This window comes from Rhinoderma darwinii, chromosome 1 (assembly GCF_050947455.1).
Source record: "Rhinoderma darwinii isolate aRhiDar2 chromosome 1, aRhiDar2.hap1, whole genome shotgun sequence".
In the NCBI taxonomy this organism is placed as follows: Eukaryota; Metazoa; Chordata; class Amphibia; order Anura; family Rhinodermatidae; genus Rhinoderma; species Rhinoderma darwinii.
In genome coordinates this window covers 174,483,703-174,502,302 of record NC_134687.1, presented here as the reverse complement: position 1 = coordinate 174,502,302, position 18,600 = coordinate 174,483,703, and the positions used below count along the sequence as shown (strand labels likewise).

Below are 18,600 nucleotides of genomic sequence, written 5' to 3'. Positions count from 1 at the left end.
AGGGCTCAGAAGGAAAGGACCACCATTTGGCCTACTGGGGATTTTCTGGTGCGAAGTCATGTTTGCAGAAGCCCCTGAGGTACCAGTACAGTTGAAACCCCCAAGAAGTGACCCCGTTTTAAAAACGACACCCTTAAGGCAATCTAGAGGTGTAGTGAGCATTTTTACCAGAGACATACACCCCATAAACTGTAATGTGGGTTCTCTCGGGTATGGCAATACCCTCAATGTGGCTGTTATCAGCTGCTTGGGCACACAGCAGGGCTCAGAAGGGAAAGATAATGGGGGATAAGCTGTGCGGAGTACATCAGGGTAAGTAGAATTGGGGTAAATTATAAATCAAGGGATGTATGATAAATTTTAAAACACTCTTTCATACAGAGCTCTGGTTTTTCGGCACACGCGTTACATTGATATATTGTGTCCTCCCTTATACCCCTCTTATAGCAGACTTTGCACCTCTTTTGAATTTTTCCCTTCTTGCCAGTTTGGGGAACTTCTCCTGGAAAGTGCTGCCCTGGTGCGATGCGTGTGGCCACGCTTCCAGAAGTACTGGGTGCCCCCCCCCCCTTCTTGGTCCCTAAAGATTAGGTTCAAGATAACCACCTCTTGAAATTCCAGGAAAGTTCCCCTCTGGCCTGTACACATTGTACAATGCCATCTGTATGATGTGCACGGCCAGCTTCTTATACCACACCGCATGGCGCTGTAGGGTGTCAGGACTTGATCTGACAAGTCCACCCCTCCCATGTACCTATTGTAGTCCAGGATGCAGTCTGGTTTAGGGTTCTCTGTACTGGTACCTCGTACAAGTACATGGGTACTGGTGTGACATTTCTCTTGTCCTTGTACTTGACACACAATATGTTGCTGCTAGAATGTGCCCTGCGCTCACCCCTTCTTGTTTGGCCTGCAGAGTCTTAGGGAGGCCTCTCAGATTTCTTCTAGCAGTGCCGCAGGACTGGAAGCGAGGCAGTTGAAGAGTGGGACGCCGGTATAAAAATTATCCAGGTAGAGGTGGTAACCCTGGTGCAGCAGTGGGTGCACCAAATCCCACACAATTTTTGCATTAACTCCCAGTAAGGGGGGGCATTCTGGGGGCTGAATACTGGTGTCCTTCCCTTTATATATCCTAAATTTGTAGGTATACCCTGATGCACTCTCACACAGCTTATACATCTTCACACCATACCTTGCCCTCTTACTCGGCAGGTACTGGCGGAATTGAACCCTCCCTTTAAAATCCACCAAGGACTCATCAATAGAAATACACTTCTCGGGGCGTATGCTTGGGAAAACCGGGCACTGAAACGGTCTAATAGGGGTCTCCGTTTATACAAACGGTCAAAACTGGGGGTCATCTCGGGGTGGGCACAGCTCATTATCAGTATAATGTAAGAAGCGAAGTATTGCCTCATTTATTTATTTTTTTAGGTTCCAGTTCAGTTCTGAAGTTGCTTTGAGGGGCCCATATATTAGAAACCCCTATCAAACACCCCATTTTAGAAACTAGACCCCTCAAAGTATTCACAACAGCATTTAGAAAGTTTATGAACCCTTTAGGTGTTTCACGGGAATTTAGAGCAAAGTAGAGGTGAAATTTACTTTTTTTTTTGTCAGAAAATCCTCTTTATACCATTTTTTTTATAACACAAAAGGTTTTATCAGAGAAATGCAACTCAATATTTATTGCCCAGATTCTGCAGTTTTGAGAAATATCCCACATGTGGCCCTAGTGCGGTAATGGACCGAAGGAGCGGCCTCAGAAGCTAAGGAGCACCTAGAGGATTATGAGACCTCCTTTTTATTAGGTACCATGTCCGGTTTGAAGAGGTCTTGTGGTGCCAAAACAGTGGAAAACCCCCAAAAGTGACCCCAATTTGGAAACTAGACCCCTTGAGGAATCCATTGTAGTTTTCATGGGGTACATGCGGCTTTTTGATCAGTTTTTATTCTATTTTTAGGTGGCGTGGTGACTAAAAAACAGCAATTCTACTATTGTTTTTTTAATCTATTTTTTTTACAGCGTTCACCGTGCGCTATAAATGACACATTCACTTTATTCTGCGTGGCGATACGATTACGGCGATACCAGATGTTTATAGGTTTTTTTTTATGTCTTATGGCGTTTGCACAATAAAATACGTTTTGTAAACAATCATTCACTTTTTGTGTTACCTTATTCTTAGAGCCAGAACGTTTTTATTTTTCCATCAAGAAAGCCGTGCAAGGACTTATTTTTTGCGTAACGAACTGTAGTTTCGATCAGCACCATTTTTAGGTACATGCGCTTTTTGATCTCTTTTTATTCCATTTTTTGGGAGGTGAAGTGACCAAACAATTGTGATTGTGGTTCGGTTTATTATTATTTTCTTTTACGGCGTTCACTGCGCGGGATAAATAACGAAATAATTTTGTAGATCAGGCCGTTACGGACACGGCGATACCAATTATGTATAGTTTGTTTGTTTATATATTTTTATTAATAATAAAGGACTGATAATGGAAAAAGGGGGATTTTTACTTTTATTACTTTCAAAACTTTTATTTTCTTATTTTTACACATCTTTTTTTAACTTTTTTTTAACTTTATTACTTTGTCCCATTAGGGGACTTGAGGGCAGGAGGCCCTGATCGCTATTCTAATACACTGCACTACATGCGTAGTGCAGTGTATTAGAACTGTCAGCTACTCACTGACAGCAAGCATAGTGGGTCCTGACTTCGTCAGGACCCACTAGGCTTCCGTCGATGGCAGAGCCGGACGCCATTGTTTGGTGTCCGGTTGCCATAGCCACCATCGCCAGCCGCTATCACGTAGCAGGCTGGCGATTGTAGCTTAACCCCTAAAAAGCCGTGATCACTATTGAACACAGCTTTTAAGGGGTTAATCAGCGGGGACACCGCGATCGGTCCCCGCTGTAGGAGCTGCGGCAGCTGCTGTACGAGACAGCAGCTGTCACAGCTCCTGTATGTGTCGGGAGGACGGCCGAAATGGCCGTTACTCCAGCGACGTAATAGTCCGTCGCTGAGCGCTAACGATACAGTTAGCGCGACGGATTATTACGTCGCTGAGCGCGAAGGGGGTTAAAGCAGATTAGAGCGTCTTAGACACATGTCCAGGTACACATGCAGAATTGTTGTGCCCACATACTGTAATTTTTCTCTAATTTCTACAGTAACACATCTAATTGTCATATAGTCCCTTTAGCCGGCAGTAAACGCATAAAGCGACACATAGAAAATATATACAAACTATTAGATCTGTAAAAATATTTAAGATCGCAAAATTCTGAAGATACAAAGTAAACAACTAGAGAACTTTAAGAAAAGAAAATGTGTTTATTTACAGTCATCAGAATCCATGACATAAAATAATACGTACACCGTCCAAGGCTCTTGACAATGTGCTAAAAAATAACTAGGAGTTAACTGGATCAATTTTTAATGAAGTGCCATATGTCAACTGCAAAAGAAAAAATATGACATTAGAAGGAGTCCTCTCCAGTGATGTTTATTAAAAAATACTTCATGAGAAATGATAGAACAGAGAATTTGTTTTTAAAACCCATTAAGGCAATGACATTAACAGAAGTACCTTCATTCATTCATGTTATTTCTGTAATTCCACAAAAAGTTAAGACTTAAATTAACATTTTAAGTGTTAAAACAATATGCCAGACACCTGGACTAGAGTTTCGTTTTAGATCCTTTTTAACATATAAAACATAGCTCTACACATACAGATACAGTTAGGTCCAGAATTATTTGGACAGTGACACAAGTTTTGGCATTTTAGCGGTTTACCAAAACATATTGAATATACAATTATATAATCAATATGGGCTTAAAGTGCAGACTCTCAGCTTTAATTTGAGGGTATTCACATCCTAATTTGAGGAAGGGTTTAGGCATTACAGCTCTTTAATATGTAGCTGCCTCTTTTTCATGGACCAAAGGTAATTGGACAATTATCTCATAGCTATTTAATGGGCTGCATGGGCTATTCCCTCGTTAATCCATTATCAATTAAGCAGGTAAAAGGTCTTGAGTTGATTCCAGGTGTGGCATTTGCATGCTGTTGTAGTGAACCAACATGAGGTTAAAGGTGCTCCCAATGCAAGTGAAACAGACCATCTTTAGCCCTTATTCTAATTTTCTAAGACTTTCAGTGCCACTCTGATTCATTCCAAAACGGCCCGAGTGTCACAACGATCGTGTGCATAAGGCGTAAAGGTCCGTCAAAACAACAGACAGCACACGGAAGGCATACGTGTGCCGTCCGTTTTTCACGGATCCGTTGCCAAGCAGGGCATGCCGAAGTTCCCTGCATTCAACACACAAGATGGATTTTAACGGAATGTTTTAAACGGAAGCACAACGTGTTAAAAACAGAACGGAAGCGTAGTGACATCGGAAACCACACGGATGACACAACATTTTAAACTAACGTGAAAATGGTGAAGGATGTGTGCAGAAGTCCTTAGGAGTGGACAAATCAGTTTGGTACATTCTTGGGTGAAAAAAAAAAAAAGAGCGCACCGGTGATCTCGTGAACTCCAAAAGGCCTGGATATCCACGGAAGACAACAGTGGTCGATGATCACGGAATCCTTTCCATGGTGAAGAAAAACCCCTTCACAATATCTACCCAAGTGAAGAACATGCTCCTGGAAGTAGGTCTATCAGTATCTAAGTCTACCATAAAGAGAAGACTTCATGAGGGCAAATACAAAGGGTTCACCACAAGGTGCAAACCATTAATCAGCCTCAAAAACAGAAGGGCCAGATTAGACTTTGTCAAACAACATGTAAAGAAGCTGTTCTGGAACAGCATGAAACTAAGATCAACCTGTACCAGAATGATGGGAGGAAGAAAGTATGGAGAAGGCTTGGAACGGCTCATGATCCAAAGCACATCACATCCTCTGTAAAACATGGTGGAGGCAGTGTGATGGCATGGGCATGCATGGCTGCCAAAGGCACTGGGTCACTAGTGTTTATTGATGATGTGACTGAAGACAGAAGCAACCGGATGAATTCTGAGGTGTTCAGGGATATACTTTCTGGTCACATTCAATCAAATGCAGCAAGGTTGATTGGACGTCGCTTCACAGTACAGATGGGCAATGACCCAAAACATCCTGCAAAAGCAACCCAGGAGTTTAAGGCAAAGAAGTGGAATATTCTGCAATGGCTGAGTCAATCACCAGATCTCGACCCGATCGAGCATGCATTTCACTTGCTGAAGACAAAACTTAAGGCAGAAAGACCCACAAACAAGCAACAACTGAAGACAGCTGCAGTAAAGGCCGGGCAAAGCATCACAAAGGAGGAAACCCAGCGTTTGGTGATGTCCATGGGTTCCAGACTTCAAGCAGTCATTGCCTGCAAAGGATTCTCTACAAAGTATTTTAAAAAAAACATTTTATTTATGGTAATGTTAATTTGTCCAATTACTTTTGAGCCCCTGAAATGAGGAGGCTGTGTAGAAAAATGATTGCAATTCCTAAACGTTTCACAGGATATTTTTGTTCAACCCCATGAATTAAACCTGAAAGTCTACACTTCAGTTGCATCTCCGTTGTTTCTATTCAAATCCAATGTGGTGGCATGCAGAGCCCAAATCATGAAGATTGTGTCACTGTCCAAATAATTCTGGACCTAACTATACTAGAATAAGAAAATGGCACTGCAAAATGGAGTTAGCGAGTATGTGAATGACATCACCAGCCTGTGCTCACCTCCTTCAGCTAATATTAGGCATTGGCAGTCTGAAGGTGGTTTCAAATTACCGCATCACACTATAACCCATGGGGGTAACAATAGTCTGAAGTTATGGCCACCTCTGTGTACTGCATAACTCATACTTTTTTGCTGCTACCGCTATTCTTATAGAAAAAAAATGCTAAGACTTCTTTTGACCCGGTTTTCATATTACCCCCAGTGAGCAAAGAAATAATCTTAAAGGGGTTTTTGAGACACTTAAAACACAGGCTGCAGGCAGGGTATGGGCTAAAATAAGAAAAACAAGTTATACTAACCTACTAAATCCCCGGATGCTCCATACTCCGCCTACAGCCCTTGTTTTACATGTTCCAGATGACTCCTGAGTTTAAATAAATAAACATTTAAATTGGAGCTTCCTAAAGGAAATTAAAAATGTGAAAAAAAAAGTCTATATACGATAGCCTGCCGTTACAAGCCAAAAGTTTAACGTTTCATTACTAAGGTATTCCAATGACCTCTTCCCACAGAATTCCACATTTGCAGTGCCGTCAACGTCATGAAGACACTGTGTCGATTCAAATCCCTAAATACATCTTTGTCATCACATATGCCCCTGTTAGAGCCGTGTAAGAAGTAGAAGTGTTGTATTTTGCGGTGATTTGAGCACACAATCGGTCTTCCTTGACAAAACACATAGAAATAAGAAAAGGACAGCTCATCAGAATCGCAGTAGTGCAGCTTCAGGCTTTGAGTCTTAAACATCATGTAATTCCCATCAAGGTATACTAGAGGGGCTTTTTTAACATTTATTTTGGCAGCTACTAGAGATTTTATGGCGGTAGTACCAAGCGGTGCAACAGTATTATACATAATTACACCCCCAGAAATATTAGTAGTATTAGAAGTTCATGGACAACAGGCTTTAATGGCCAGAAATTAAAGACAATTTACACACTGACCTTCAGGGGACACCGGACTTGATTGTCCCGACAATGGTGCCTACAGGAACAATGAAAAGGTTTTTAGCTTTTCTCCCCCCATCATGGTTTGCTCATTGCAGTTTTACAGTGTACAGCTTCGAAGTAGTCGAAGTTATAGGTACATAAAAAAAAAAAACAACTAAAGCGGGGTTCACACTTGTGGTGTGTAATCCGTTACTCTGATCCATTTTTATATTAAAATAACTGATAAAAAACGGATCCATTAAAAATCCCATTGAAATCAATGGGATTTTTAATTGCATCCGTTTGCATCCATTATGTTAGTCATCTGTTTTTTTTTTTAAGTACATAAAAGTGCAGAGTGCAGGACTTTTTTCTCCGTTCAAAAAAACTGATGTCAAACTGATCAGTTATTTTTAACATTGGTGTCAATGTAAGGCTTCGTTCACATCTGCGCTAGGGCTTCGGACCGACAAAGCTTTCCGTCGGAACGGAGTCCTGACAGACACAAACGGAAACCATAAGTTTCCGTTTCCATCATCATTGATTTCAATGGTGACAGATCCGGTAACGATGGTTTCCATTTGCCTCCGTTGTGCAAGGGTTCCGTCGTTTTGACGGAATCAATACCATAGTCGACTACGCTATTCATTCCATCAAAGTGACGGAAACCTTGCACAACAGAGACATACGAAAACCATTGGCACCGGATTCGTCACCATTGAATCAATGGTGATGGAAACCTATGGTTTCAGTTTGTCTGTCAGGGCTGTGTTCCGACGGAAAGCTCCAAACAAACGTTGGAACGGAGCCCTAGCGCAGATATTAACGAAGCCTAAAAGTGATACAAACGGATTGTAATCAGTTTGCGTCACTTTTTTTTCATCAGTTAAAAGAAGCCTTTTTTTTCTCTACCCATTTGCAAAATTAAAACTCTATTGACAGGAAAACACCTCTAGTTCTAGTAAGAAACTGGAAGTGACCCCCCCCCCCCCCCCAGCAGACATTCTATTGCCATTTTGGAGCTGTATCTACATAAAGTTTGGTGGGAAAATTTATTGTTTTAGCTTTGTCATAATGGTGTGAATTGATCAATGTACTCATACTCATGTACACTACTCATTTATGGCCCCCCCCCAGGAAAAAAAAAATAATTTAAGATAAGAGCCTAGCAACAGACTATCAACTGAACAAAAAAGGGTGCCAAAAAAACTGATCCGTTATAAATTGATGCAAACGGATGCTTCTCGTCCATTTTTTTTGACAGATGCATTAACTAATCCTTTAAAAAAAAAACAGACAATTTACCATCCGTTTGCAGCTGTTATTTTTAGAACATCCACTAATCTAAAAACAGATCAGAGTAATGGATTATGCAACACAAGTGTGAACTTAGCCGAAGTAATAAAAAGCTCTCAATTTTTTGGGTAATAATTTCTACAACTTCCTCACAAAGTTACATTCATCTCTAGACTTAAAGCATTTGAGAAGCCATTTAATTTCCACTGCAAAGGGATAGAAACATGCAACGACACCATCTTCTGAGCAAGCAGCTGGAATGTAGTAAATTATACACATAAAAAATGTTGGACAGGAGTAGCCGATGACGGTTGATAATAAATTTTGCCAGCTGAACTGCAATGTCTCAGATTGGGTTTAATATGCAAGAGTATAGACAACATCTTTCAGAGAGTCATTCGCTAATGGGGTCTTGTCTTTACTGCGTGGATTTTACACCTTCTGGATAGACACAAATAACTGCAAAAATTATCAAAATATTTTGCACAACCAGTTTCCATCCCATAAAAGAGGTTACCCATCAAGGCAAAACCGTTCTTTCCAGTTAAAGAGAATGAGAACGGTGGCATCCTTACAAAGCAATGCAAAACCACAGTAAATAAGTGGAGGAACTCACGGATTGGACTATAGCGGCAGCTTCTTCCTCACTGCAGCAGAAAGGACTATCACTAACCAAAACGTTTTTACTGCAGGCACAAAAAATTTAAATGGTCATTTAGTGCATTTCATAAAAGTAATATGTACAAAGAATCCGTTTTTATATAAACTTTTAAAGAAAACCATATAGGGAATGAGTCCTTAGAGGTTCTTAGCATAAATTTGAATTAAATAGCCAACCATGTCTGAGAAGTAGGTAATATTTTGTGAATCAACAAGGTTGTCGAGCAGTGTGAGCCAGTGTGAAGGGGCACAGGGATTTGAACGGACCTTTAACTCTTAGTGAACCATTTTTGTGAATATAAGGTGAAGACCTTTTTTTAACCCTAGAGTACCTATAATTTACATTTTTTTGGTATAACTCATAAGTGTATGCAAAAATTATAAACTTTGTAATGTATCTTGTTAAAGAGAAAAGCTTCTTTCTCCACTTATCAAACACTTCTACTTGGCTACAGTATTGAAGTTGGGAGAACACGGGGAGCTCATCCAGGACACTCCTTTGGTAGTTCATCAGAAGTAGGCACTGAGCTACTGAGTGTGGGAGAACATCATAGCAGATAGTGCCTGCCCATCTAGAGCGGAAAAACTGACCATTATGCCACTTTCACATGGCAGTATTTTGCTTCAGTATTTGTAAACCAAAGCCAGAAATGGGTAAATGGAAGAGGTGCAAATCTTTTCATTATAGTTTTCCTCCGTGTTGGTTTCACTCCTGGTTCTGACTTACAAATACAGATCCAAAAAACTGACCTCAGTACACAAGTATGAATAAGGGCTTAGAGATGAAGCCTGCAGAGGAGGGGGGAAACTGCTGAAAAACACATCACACAGGTGAAATGGTGGGGAGGAATACGGATATTACTCAAGTACACACGATTGTTTATTCTGAAAATGGATTTAGAATGATAGGTAATATATAGTTCCAGACATGGGCAACTTTAATATTTAGGTATTAACATTCTGAGCATCCTTTACAAGAATTCTGATAACATTGTAGAGAAGCTGTATCAGTGCAGATGTCCCCAACAGTATATAGGAATAGTTCACAACTTATTCTGTGACCAGTGGTCTCACGTGGGCTATTGCCATATCCATCAGCACACGGATATGACAAAGTTCCATAAAAGAAGATGTTAAAATGGCTTGAAAACCAAAGCTTCACTTAAAAAGTGGTGCAGCTTGTACTGTATAAGCATTAGCTCTTCAATCGCACTTCATAATAGACACGGAGACTGTACAGAAAACAAGAGTATAATAAGGTAAAGGGTCAAGCAGCAAAGACACACTGCTCTTACCACACTAGATCACCACACTCTGACTTCTTATGCACCATGTTTAGCCAATATTCATGTGTTTCTTTAATCATTTCAACTGCAAACGCCTAGAAAAACACAAACACAAAGCTGTGTAAGGCAACTTATGCTACCTAAAGAGATATAGAATAGTAAAGGCCATTCGTTTCTGAAACATAAAAGAAGCAGCATGTCGCTGAATGTTCCTTATTGCTCTTTGTTATGGCAAAGGCTATGCCAACCGCATGCTCGTCCAGAACAATAGACATTCTGTGACTCAAAAATATTTATAGATTTATTTTTTTTTTACTGAAAATGCACATTTCATTTTTTCTTTTTTAACCCAGAAAGCTTTACGGTGAACCAATTGACAACATCAATATCTTCAATTGGACTCATTTCAAGAAAGCTAGTCTTCTTGATCAGGTGAAAAAAAAAAGTACGTTTTTAGACACAGAAAAGCAAAAACGGCCACAGAAATTAAAAACAACTGACAGATAACGATACCAATTACTTTTAATATTATTTGTTTTAACGCGGACTTCAGCATGGACACTACTTTTCCAGTTTGAAATGGGGATGCACTGACTTATTAATTACGTATTCTTAAAGAGAAATGACATCAGATTTCTGTATTCTCAGAAAGTACAATCAGCAGCTTTGACAGATTATTTACCTGCCATAAAGTGCTTTCAATTTTCAGCTCTTTAACTGTAGCCACTAGTAGAACTCTATTAGGATGTCATACGGAGTCCTTATTCTAATATGTCTGTCAAATACACAGGTTCTCTTTAACCCCTTCAGGACCCAGCCATTTTTTGGATTTTAGTTTTAATTTTTTTCCTTCCCATCTTCCAAAAGCTATAACTTTTTCATTCTTCCGTCAATATAGCCATAGGAGGGCTTGTTTTTTGTGGGACGAGTTGTAGTTTTTAATGGTACCATTTGTTGTACCATATAATGTATTAGAAAATAATTCTTTGTGGGGTGGAATAGCAAAATAAAAAAAAAACAGTGATGCCTCAATATTTTGAGGGGTTTCGTTTTAACGGCTTTCACCAGATGGTAAAAATGGCATGTTCATTTTATTCTACCAGTCAATACGATTACGGCGATACCAAATTTATATATAGTTTTATTTATGTTTTACTACTTTTACAAGGAAGAAACTAATTGTTAAAATAAAATTTGTGTTTTGTTGCCACATTCGGAGAGCCATAAATATTTTATTGAGCTCTCTGTATCTGAGCGAGCTGTAGTTTCAATTGGTACAAATTTGGGCTACATGAGACTTTTCGATCACTTTTTTATGAGATATGAAGTGACCAAAAAACAGCGATTCTGCCGTTTTATATTTTGTCATTCTTACGGCCTTCACCATGCACATTAAATAATGCTATAGTGTAATAGCTCAGCAGCTGTGAAAGTGATTAAAATAATGTTGACATGAATTCAATTTGTGTAGCCGCCATCTTGCCTGGTGTCTCCATCTTATAGCGATACCAATTTTGTAGGTTTTTTCCATTTCTTCAGAGGAAAAATGCTGGTTTTTGAACTTTGAATTATAATTTTTTATTTACACAACTAAAAACGTTAACTTTTACTTTTTTACACATTTCATTAGTCCCCCCTAGGGGACTTGAACCAGCAATCCTTAGATCACTGGTACAATACACCTGTATTGCAGTATATTGTCATTTTTACAGGCTCCTGTTAAGCCGTGCGAGAGACACGGCTTAACAGGAGATGAAGAAAGGCAGCCCTGGGGGCCTTCATTAGGCCCTGGGCTGCCATGACCACTATTGGCACAAACCGATCACTTTACGGGGGTCAGATAAGCTGTCAGAGGGGGTGCCCTCCACTGTTTGTAACGTCTTAGATGCTGCGAGTGTGCTTGATCGCAGCATCAAAGGGGTTAAACAGCCATGAGCAGCGTGATCGCTGTTCCTGGCTATTACTCCCGTGTGTCAGCTGTAAAACACAGCTGACACCCACTGCGTACGGAGTGGGCTCAGCGGGTGAGCCTGCTCCAAACATTACCTCCTCCACCACGACGCAATAGTACGTTGTGGTGCGGGAAGAGGTTAAAGAGCAATCCTTATGCCTAACAATTGGTGTTCTCTGCACTCACCTGATCTTTAAATTGCCCATTAAAGCCAAACTGGTTTTCAGGTTTTCCATCAGGCACTTTATAGGTTTTCAGCCATTCAACAGTAGCCTCAAGATAGCCAGGTTTGTACTTTTTTACATCATCGATGTCTGTAACATGACAAACACAGTGAAAAACTGAACATGTCCACTGCTGTCGGTGCATTTTATACTGGATTTTACTACAGTTTACCAATAAATAGGAAAATAGTAAAAGGGGAAAAAAAATAAATATATATTTACAAAAAAAAAAACCTCTAGTATACAATTTCTGTGACTGGGTGAGAAAAAATATATCCTACTACGAGCACCACATGGGACTAAAAGATCAGAGCGATAGGGATCTCAGCAAGACTACGGCTACATCTGGTTTTCTAAAAAGCTTTACTTTTCTCAGTCTATTTTGAAACATCCACCCACTCCGATTCTATGTATACTCTCTGCTTCTGCTCCCACCTGCCCTCTCTGTAGACTTGTATTGGCAGGCTGTGAAGAGACACACACCCCTGCAGTCCGTCTCATCTGCTCTATAACTAGGGATGGATTTTGCTTGACCACAGGGGTGGACAGCAGATTACACGATGGGAGACACCTAGTAGCAGTAACTTCACACAGAATTTGCATGGATACATTTTTTTTTTTTATAGTAAGTAAATTACAAAGTTTATATAATATGCCTGTTATATATATAATGTTACCATAAATTGTTTGAAAAGTTAGTGTCCATTTACGTAAAAACAAAACCATTCCTAAACTTTGGCTAATGCTCTAACCTCTGATTAACGAATACAGGACCATTTTTACTTTAGAAGTACAAGGTCTTGAGGGAAGTTGCTTAGAACTCAACTCACAGTGCTTGAATAGATTTGCTATCTTGGATATAGTGGTCATACGAACACTAGAAACTGTTATGCAATAAATCGTAACATTCCGAGATAACAAATACCTATACGCAAACTGACCAGCACACAGCACAGTAATGACTTCTACTGTAATTTAACTAACCATTGAACTTGTCGGCTTCAGGATCTTCAATATTGATTGCAATAATCTTCCAGTCCATTTCCCCTTCATCTATCAACGCTAGAATTCCAAGTGGTTTTACTTTAATTACTTCTCCTCTAGAGCAAACCTGCAACACCCGATGCATTGTATTAAGGTTTTATTAGTTAATTGTTATAATTTGATTACAATTTTTTTGCCAATCATGAAGACAACCCCCCCCCCCCCAATCTATCACTATTGAAAGATATGCCGGATTGAATGGATATAGCTGCAGAGCTCCTGGCTGTACTGATCTTGCACATGTTCATTTTCTCAGCAAACTAGCACAAAGTATGTACCAATGCAAGATACCATAAAGAGGAATAAACACGCCAGCTGCTGTGAAACCGCTAGCCCCATAATGCCCTGAAAGCTGTTCATGGTTGTGAAACTGCAGGTTTCAACCCGCGAAAACTTCTTCTCTTCCAAGTTTGTACCTTGTTGCCCTGGGATGAATCCTGCTATAGTTCTATTCACCACGGTTGGGCATATATCCGCTTTCTTTCTGTGTAGTGAGACTGCACTTGTGCGGTCCTCACTGCACAGGGCGGGCATGCGCCCTGCGCACCAGCTGCTGTCACAAAAGAAGCAGTTTCTTGCCTTTCTGGATGGGCTGCTCACTACAGTATACTGTATTTTGGAGGCATGGCCAACATCGGCAGCGCACAGGAGAGTGCATGGTGTTTGTAGGAGAAGCATGTAGTTTCCCCCAAGCAAACAGCGATCACGTTCCCAGGGGTGAAGGATCACCCACATCGTGCTAGACAGGGTCACGAAGAACTGGGTGGTAGCAGAAGTAGTAAATCAGCTAATAAGAATCCCATATTTGGGTTGCTTTATGTTGATATTTGGATAAACCCTGGCCTCACTCACGTTTTTTTCTTAATGCATTAAAATAAAACCTGTAAAAACAGCAGCATTTTTTTTAAAACGCAAAATGCATTTTTAGGGCGCTTCTATTTAGTGTCATTTTGTACATGCGTTTTTCTTTAAAGAAGCCTATGGAGAAAAACATCTGAAGAAACTTTATACCTGGTAAATGCTGCGTTTTGAAAAAACTTCTAAAACCAAAATGTATGTAGGCTTTCTGATATTTCCTTAAAAACTTTAGAATAACATCTGGCTGCAGTGGTTTTTGATCCCTCCCCAACAACTTACAAGAAAAAAAAAAAGCTATGGGAAAGCCAACCTATGCAGGGCCTGATTCACACAAACTTATTTCTTGTCCGTGTGCTGTCCCGTCCGTTTTAACAATGACAGAACAATGACCCATACAAGTCAATGGGGCACACATCAGATTTTTTTAAACGGAGCGTGTCCCTGTTGCGAGAAATTCACAGCATATTCTATTCTGGTCGGTTTTTGCGGCCCAGACTAGCCCATTGAAGTCTATGGGTGCGTGAAAGAAAGAGACCGCACACGGACAACATCCGCGTGCTGTCTGTTTTTTTCGAATCAGCTGCTAAATAAATGCAGAAAAAAAAAACTGATGACACATGGAAAGCACACGGACATTTATATGGATAAACAAAACTACTTTTCTTTCGAACGCAAATCAGACAGGCTTGTGTAAATAAGGCCTTAGGGTAAGGGCTTGTCCACACGTAACGGAATTGCTGCAGAAAATGTCTGCAGCAATTCCACAGAAACTAGCAGGATTTCCACTGCGGAAAAACTGCTCCATTTACTGCATTTTTCAAAGCAGAAATTTGTGCAGATTTTTTTGCATTTTTCTCATTGCTTGGAGATGGTGATATCTCCTCTGAAAAACGAAGCAATTCAGTCCACTTTCCACAGAAGGAATTGACCTGCTGCGGTACGAAAAATACGCACTGCAGGTCATTTTCTGCAAGGAAAATTGAAGCAAGGTGTGGATGAGATTTGTTAAATCTCACCCACTTTGCAGCTACTGCATTCTGCTGCATATTTTCCGTCCGCAATTAATGGACAGAAAATACGCAGAAATTCCACTACATGTGGACAGGCCCTAAGTCGACACAGGACGGAATTGTTGCAGATTTTACTTGCGGGTTTGTGCTGGTAAAATCTGCAGCGGAATACAGTACAAGGCAATTTAGTAAGATTTTACCGAATCTCATCCACATGCTATTGAAACTTTCAGATTTTAAGATCTGCAGCACGTCAATTTCTGTTGTGGATAAGGCAAAAATTTGTTGTGGATTTTCCCTACTAACTAATAGGAGGGGGGGGGGGGGGGAGAAAATGTATGATCAAAACCGCAAGTAATGTAGTGTTGAATTTGAAACCAATGAATTCATTTTTAGCTTCCGCATCAAATACCAGTGTGGAACTGAACTAAAGTTGGCCATACAATGCAGACCAAAGACATGCATTGTGCTCTTAATAGGGAGAAAGGAGTGAAAGGGGTTGTCTCACCACAGTTCTTTAGAAAACGGTAGCTAATGCTGTATGTGATTAAAGTAAAGCTATTTTACATAGTTTTATTCTTTTGGGACTCCCCAACCTGTTTTTAGTTATGAGATGGGTCCCTCAGTGTTCCAATTCACTTCCTCTTTTGGGGGACGGGCTCACTAGTCCCCTGCTAACCAAATCCTTTCTTGTACTGATTATGTATCAGTCTCTGCACTGCCAGTAAATAGAAAATAAGAGATTAGTTGTGTTTACAAACTACTAATCACTCATTTGGCTCAAGGGTGGGGAGAGAGAAGGTAAAGAAGGGTCATGTTTCAATCTTGCATGGTGAAGGCCCTTTTACACTTATCACTTTTACCAATTATCGGGCAGAACGCTCGTTCCCGATCATTGCAGTGTGTAAACAGGGCAACGATCAGCCGATGAACGCGCAAATGCTCGCTTATCGGCTGATTTTATCATTTTAAATGCCGAAACTATTATTGTAGACAGGGAGACGTGCTGCCAACATGAAAAATGTATGGGGACGAGCAATCTGAGATACTTATCTCTCCCAACATCCTAGTTCGAGGGAGTCGGGACGATGCCATACACATTAGACGGTCGGCCGGTTCTGCCAAAATCTTGTGTGTCCAGCCAACATTCATCTAATGTGTATGGCCACCTTTGAACGCAAAAAACAGACAAAAAAACAAAACCAAACACAGTTTACAGAACATAGAGGACCTTTGAGCCAATATCACAGACATCAATAGGATCATTATCTCCACAGCATTTCGTATCTTTGTCTTTATGACTAGGATCTTCCCAGGTCTGTAAAACAGGGCAGAAAAACAAAGTTATTAACTAGTAGACACTGAAAATAAAATAACTCAAACACAAGTTTCCTAGCAACAACGTTCAAAATCTTGTAACTATTTTTCCCATTAAATAAATTATTTTAGAATATTTTCCAGTAGTCAATACTGAACTTCTTTATTTTACCTGAGGTAAAGCGCCATAGTTCCATATGTATCCCTTGTGCGGGAAGATATTTGACACATATCGAAGTTTGCCTTTTTTTATATCTTGTTTAATTGGATTTAAAGGCTCCTTTGTTGCAATCTAATAAAAAAAAAAAACGCAGAGGAAAGTGAGAACAGCAGAAATACCAGGGCGAGTGGCCATGGAAAAAAAACCAGCAGCAAAACAGAATATATTTCTCTTATTTTAATTCTAAAAAGCAGCTAGTTACCTCCATTTTGGCATTTGTCCATCTTGGCACTTCAACCACCATGTTGAATATATTCTGAAAAATAAATTAAATTCGGGTTTTTAAACAGACATATAAAATAAAAAATGGTGGGCCTCTGGACTTATAGAAAAAAAGTTGGTTTTTAACCATACCGAATAGAAATTGCAAAAAAATGCAGTAAATATATTGCACGGTGCCGTTTCTGGAAAAAACAATATGTGAAACCAAAAAAAAAGGAAAAGGAATTCCAGAAACACAAAAGACACTCTTTGCTTGTAAGAATTATAGAAAAATATTTTATTAAGTTCTAAATAAATATTAGAATATAAATATATAGAAAGGGAAAGGGGAAATGGACATAAAATGTAAAAAAAATCTCCTGGCCAGTAAATGATTATTGCATTCCTCCCATACATAGATTTTACATCAAGCAAGATGGATTAAATATATATCTCCCTTGATATAAGGTAAGTTGCATATAATTTGACAAAATTTGTTTGTTTTATGTTTAAAAACCGCTGGGCTCCGTTCACACTTGCGGTTTCTACAGATTTGTTGATTTTAATCTCAAACTGACACAAACACTTGTTCAAGACAATTGACAATAAGAATAAGGAACAGGTTTTCTATTATATGATGATTCTCATCAAAAGGGTGCAAGCAGGATTAAAGGGACGGTAGGGCTGCGGTGTGCTATTTGCTCTTCTTTTTAAATTATTTTAGGGATCCGGGGTAAATGGTAGTCTATGTCTACTTTACGGTCAAAGTTAATCCCCCTCGATCCCTAGATATATTTGAAAGACCGCTTCCAAGTTGTTTTTATACAACGACTCCAATTCCTAATTGATATATAGATTTTTACCTACAATCATCCGGAGACAGCCGGGAGAAGCCACGCGGAGGAGTGCAAGACTCAATGGGAGGCACCAACCATCAAGACGATAGATTTAGAATTGTATGGCACTATTATTATTAATATTCTTGCTTTCAATCAAGCCACGATGTAAATAGCAGAGATCTTACTTTCAGGTGTACAGAATCGGTCGGAGAAGCACACGAAGAGGTACGCGATCCAGACGAGGAGGACGCACGTTGTTTTCCATGTAGTATTTGGGACAGGGGATTGCAAGGCATGGTTTGACGTCACTACCTGTCACTACCTGCCAGGCTTGATTATCAGCTGACGCGTTTCATCCCTGATCGGGATTTCTTCAGAGCCATTTGGCAAATACAATAGAGTACTGGACATAACCAATCAAGAATTACCAAAGTCTACTTAGAATTTACAAGTTAATTTGCAAGTTATAGCTAGATATCAGGTTATTGTGCCACAATCACAAGCCTGGTACAAAGGCAAGTACAAGATGCCGTGAAAGAGATACACATCACGTCGGTCATGCTCCTGGAATGGTGAATTGCATACCCAAGTATTGCTTCCTGTTGTTGTGCAAATCAGTATAGCAGAGTTCTGATTCTGGAGTCTGTACCGAGGGCAGTCTGTGTGCCTGCTGACTTGATAATTCATGGGCAACGGATAGATGTCTCTGTTTAATGCACCCATCACATAACAGTGGTACTTTAACCATCAGGCATAAAGTGTAAGCGACTACATTAAAAAATTAGATATTTTATTCAATATGGCCACCTACAAGTACAAAGATGCAGATGTCAATCATGACTAACAATATAGAAAGCTTGTTATTCCATTTTCCAACACAGGTTTTAGTTAGTAGTTTTGCACCTGTAGATGGCAAGTAATTATCTATTTTAGTCAGAGCGGTCAGCTATTTATATGCAGATTTTTTGAGATTTGAAAATCCACATTGTGTTCGAATTTAGAAGACCAAATATTTCAAAAA

General features: G+C 39.8%; 1 protein-coding gene across 2 annotated transcripts in view; it reads right to left on the bottom strand.

Annotated features, from left to right (window-relative positions):
• Positions 1-3,322: 3,322 nt before the first annotated feature.
• Positions 3,323-18,600, bottom strand: part of PPA2 (inorganic pyrophosphatase 2) — a 28,206-nt gene continuing 12,928 nt past the window's right edge. The window contains exons 4-13 of one of the 2 annotated variants that reach the window (XM_075860604.1): positions 16,742-16,795; positions 16,492-16,611; positions 16,234-16,320; positions 13,075-13,201; positions 12,053-12,180; positions 9,925-10,010; positions 8,586-8,655; positions 6,689-6,728; positions 6,044-6,108; positions 3,323-3,466 (exon numbers count right to left, since the gene is read on the bottom strand). In XM_075860604.1, the coding sequence (XP_075716719.1) occupies positions 6,089-6,108; positions 6,689-6,728; positions 8,586-8,655; positions 9,925-10,010; positions 12,053-12,180; positions 13,075-13,201; positions 16,234-16,320; positions 16,492-16,611; positions 16,742-16,795 (732 nt within the window). In that variant the 3' untranslated portion in view covers positions 3,323-3,466; positions 6,044-6,088. The remainder of the gene's footprint in view (positions 3,467-6,043; positions 6,109-6,688; positions 6,729-8,585; positions 8,656-9,924; positions 10,011-12,052; positions 12,181-13,074; positions 13,202-16,233; positions 16,321-16,491; positions 16,612-16,741; positions 16,796-18,600) is intronic. The other variant, XM_075860603.1, reaches the window with a different exon arrangement.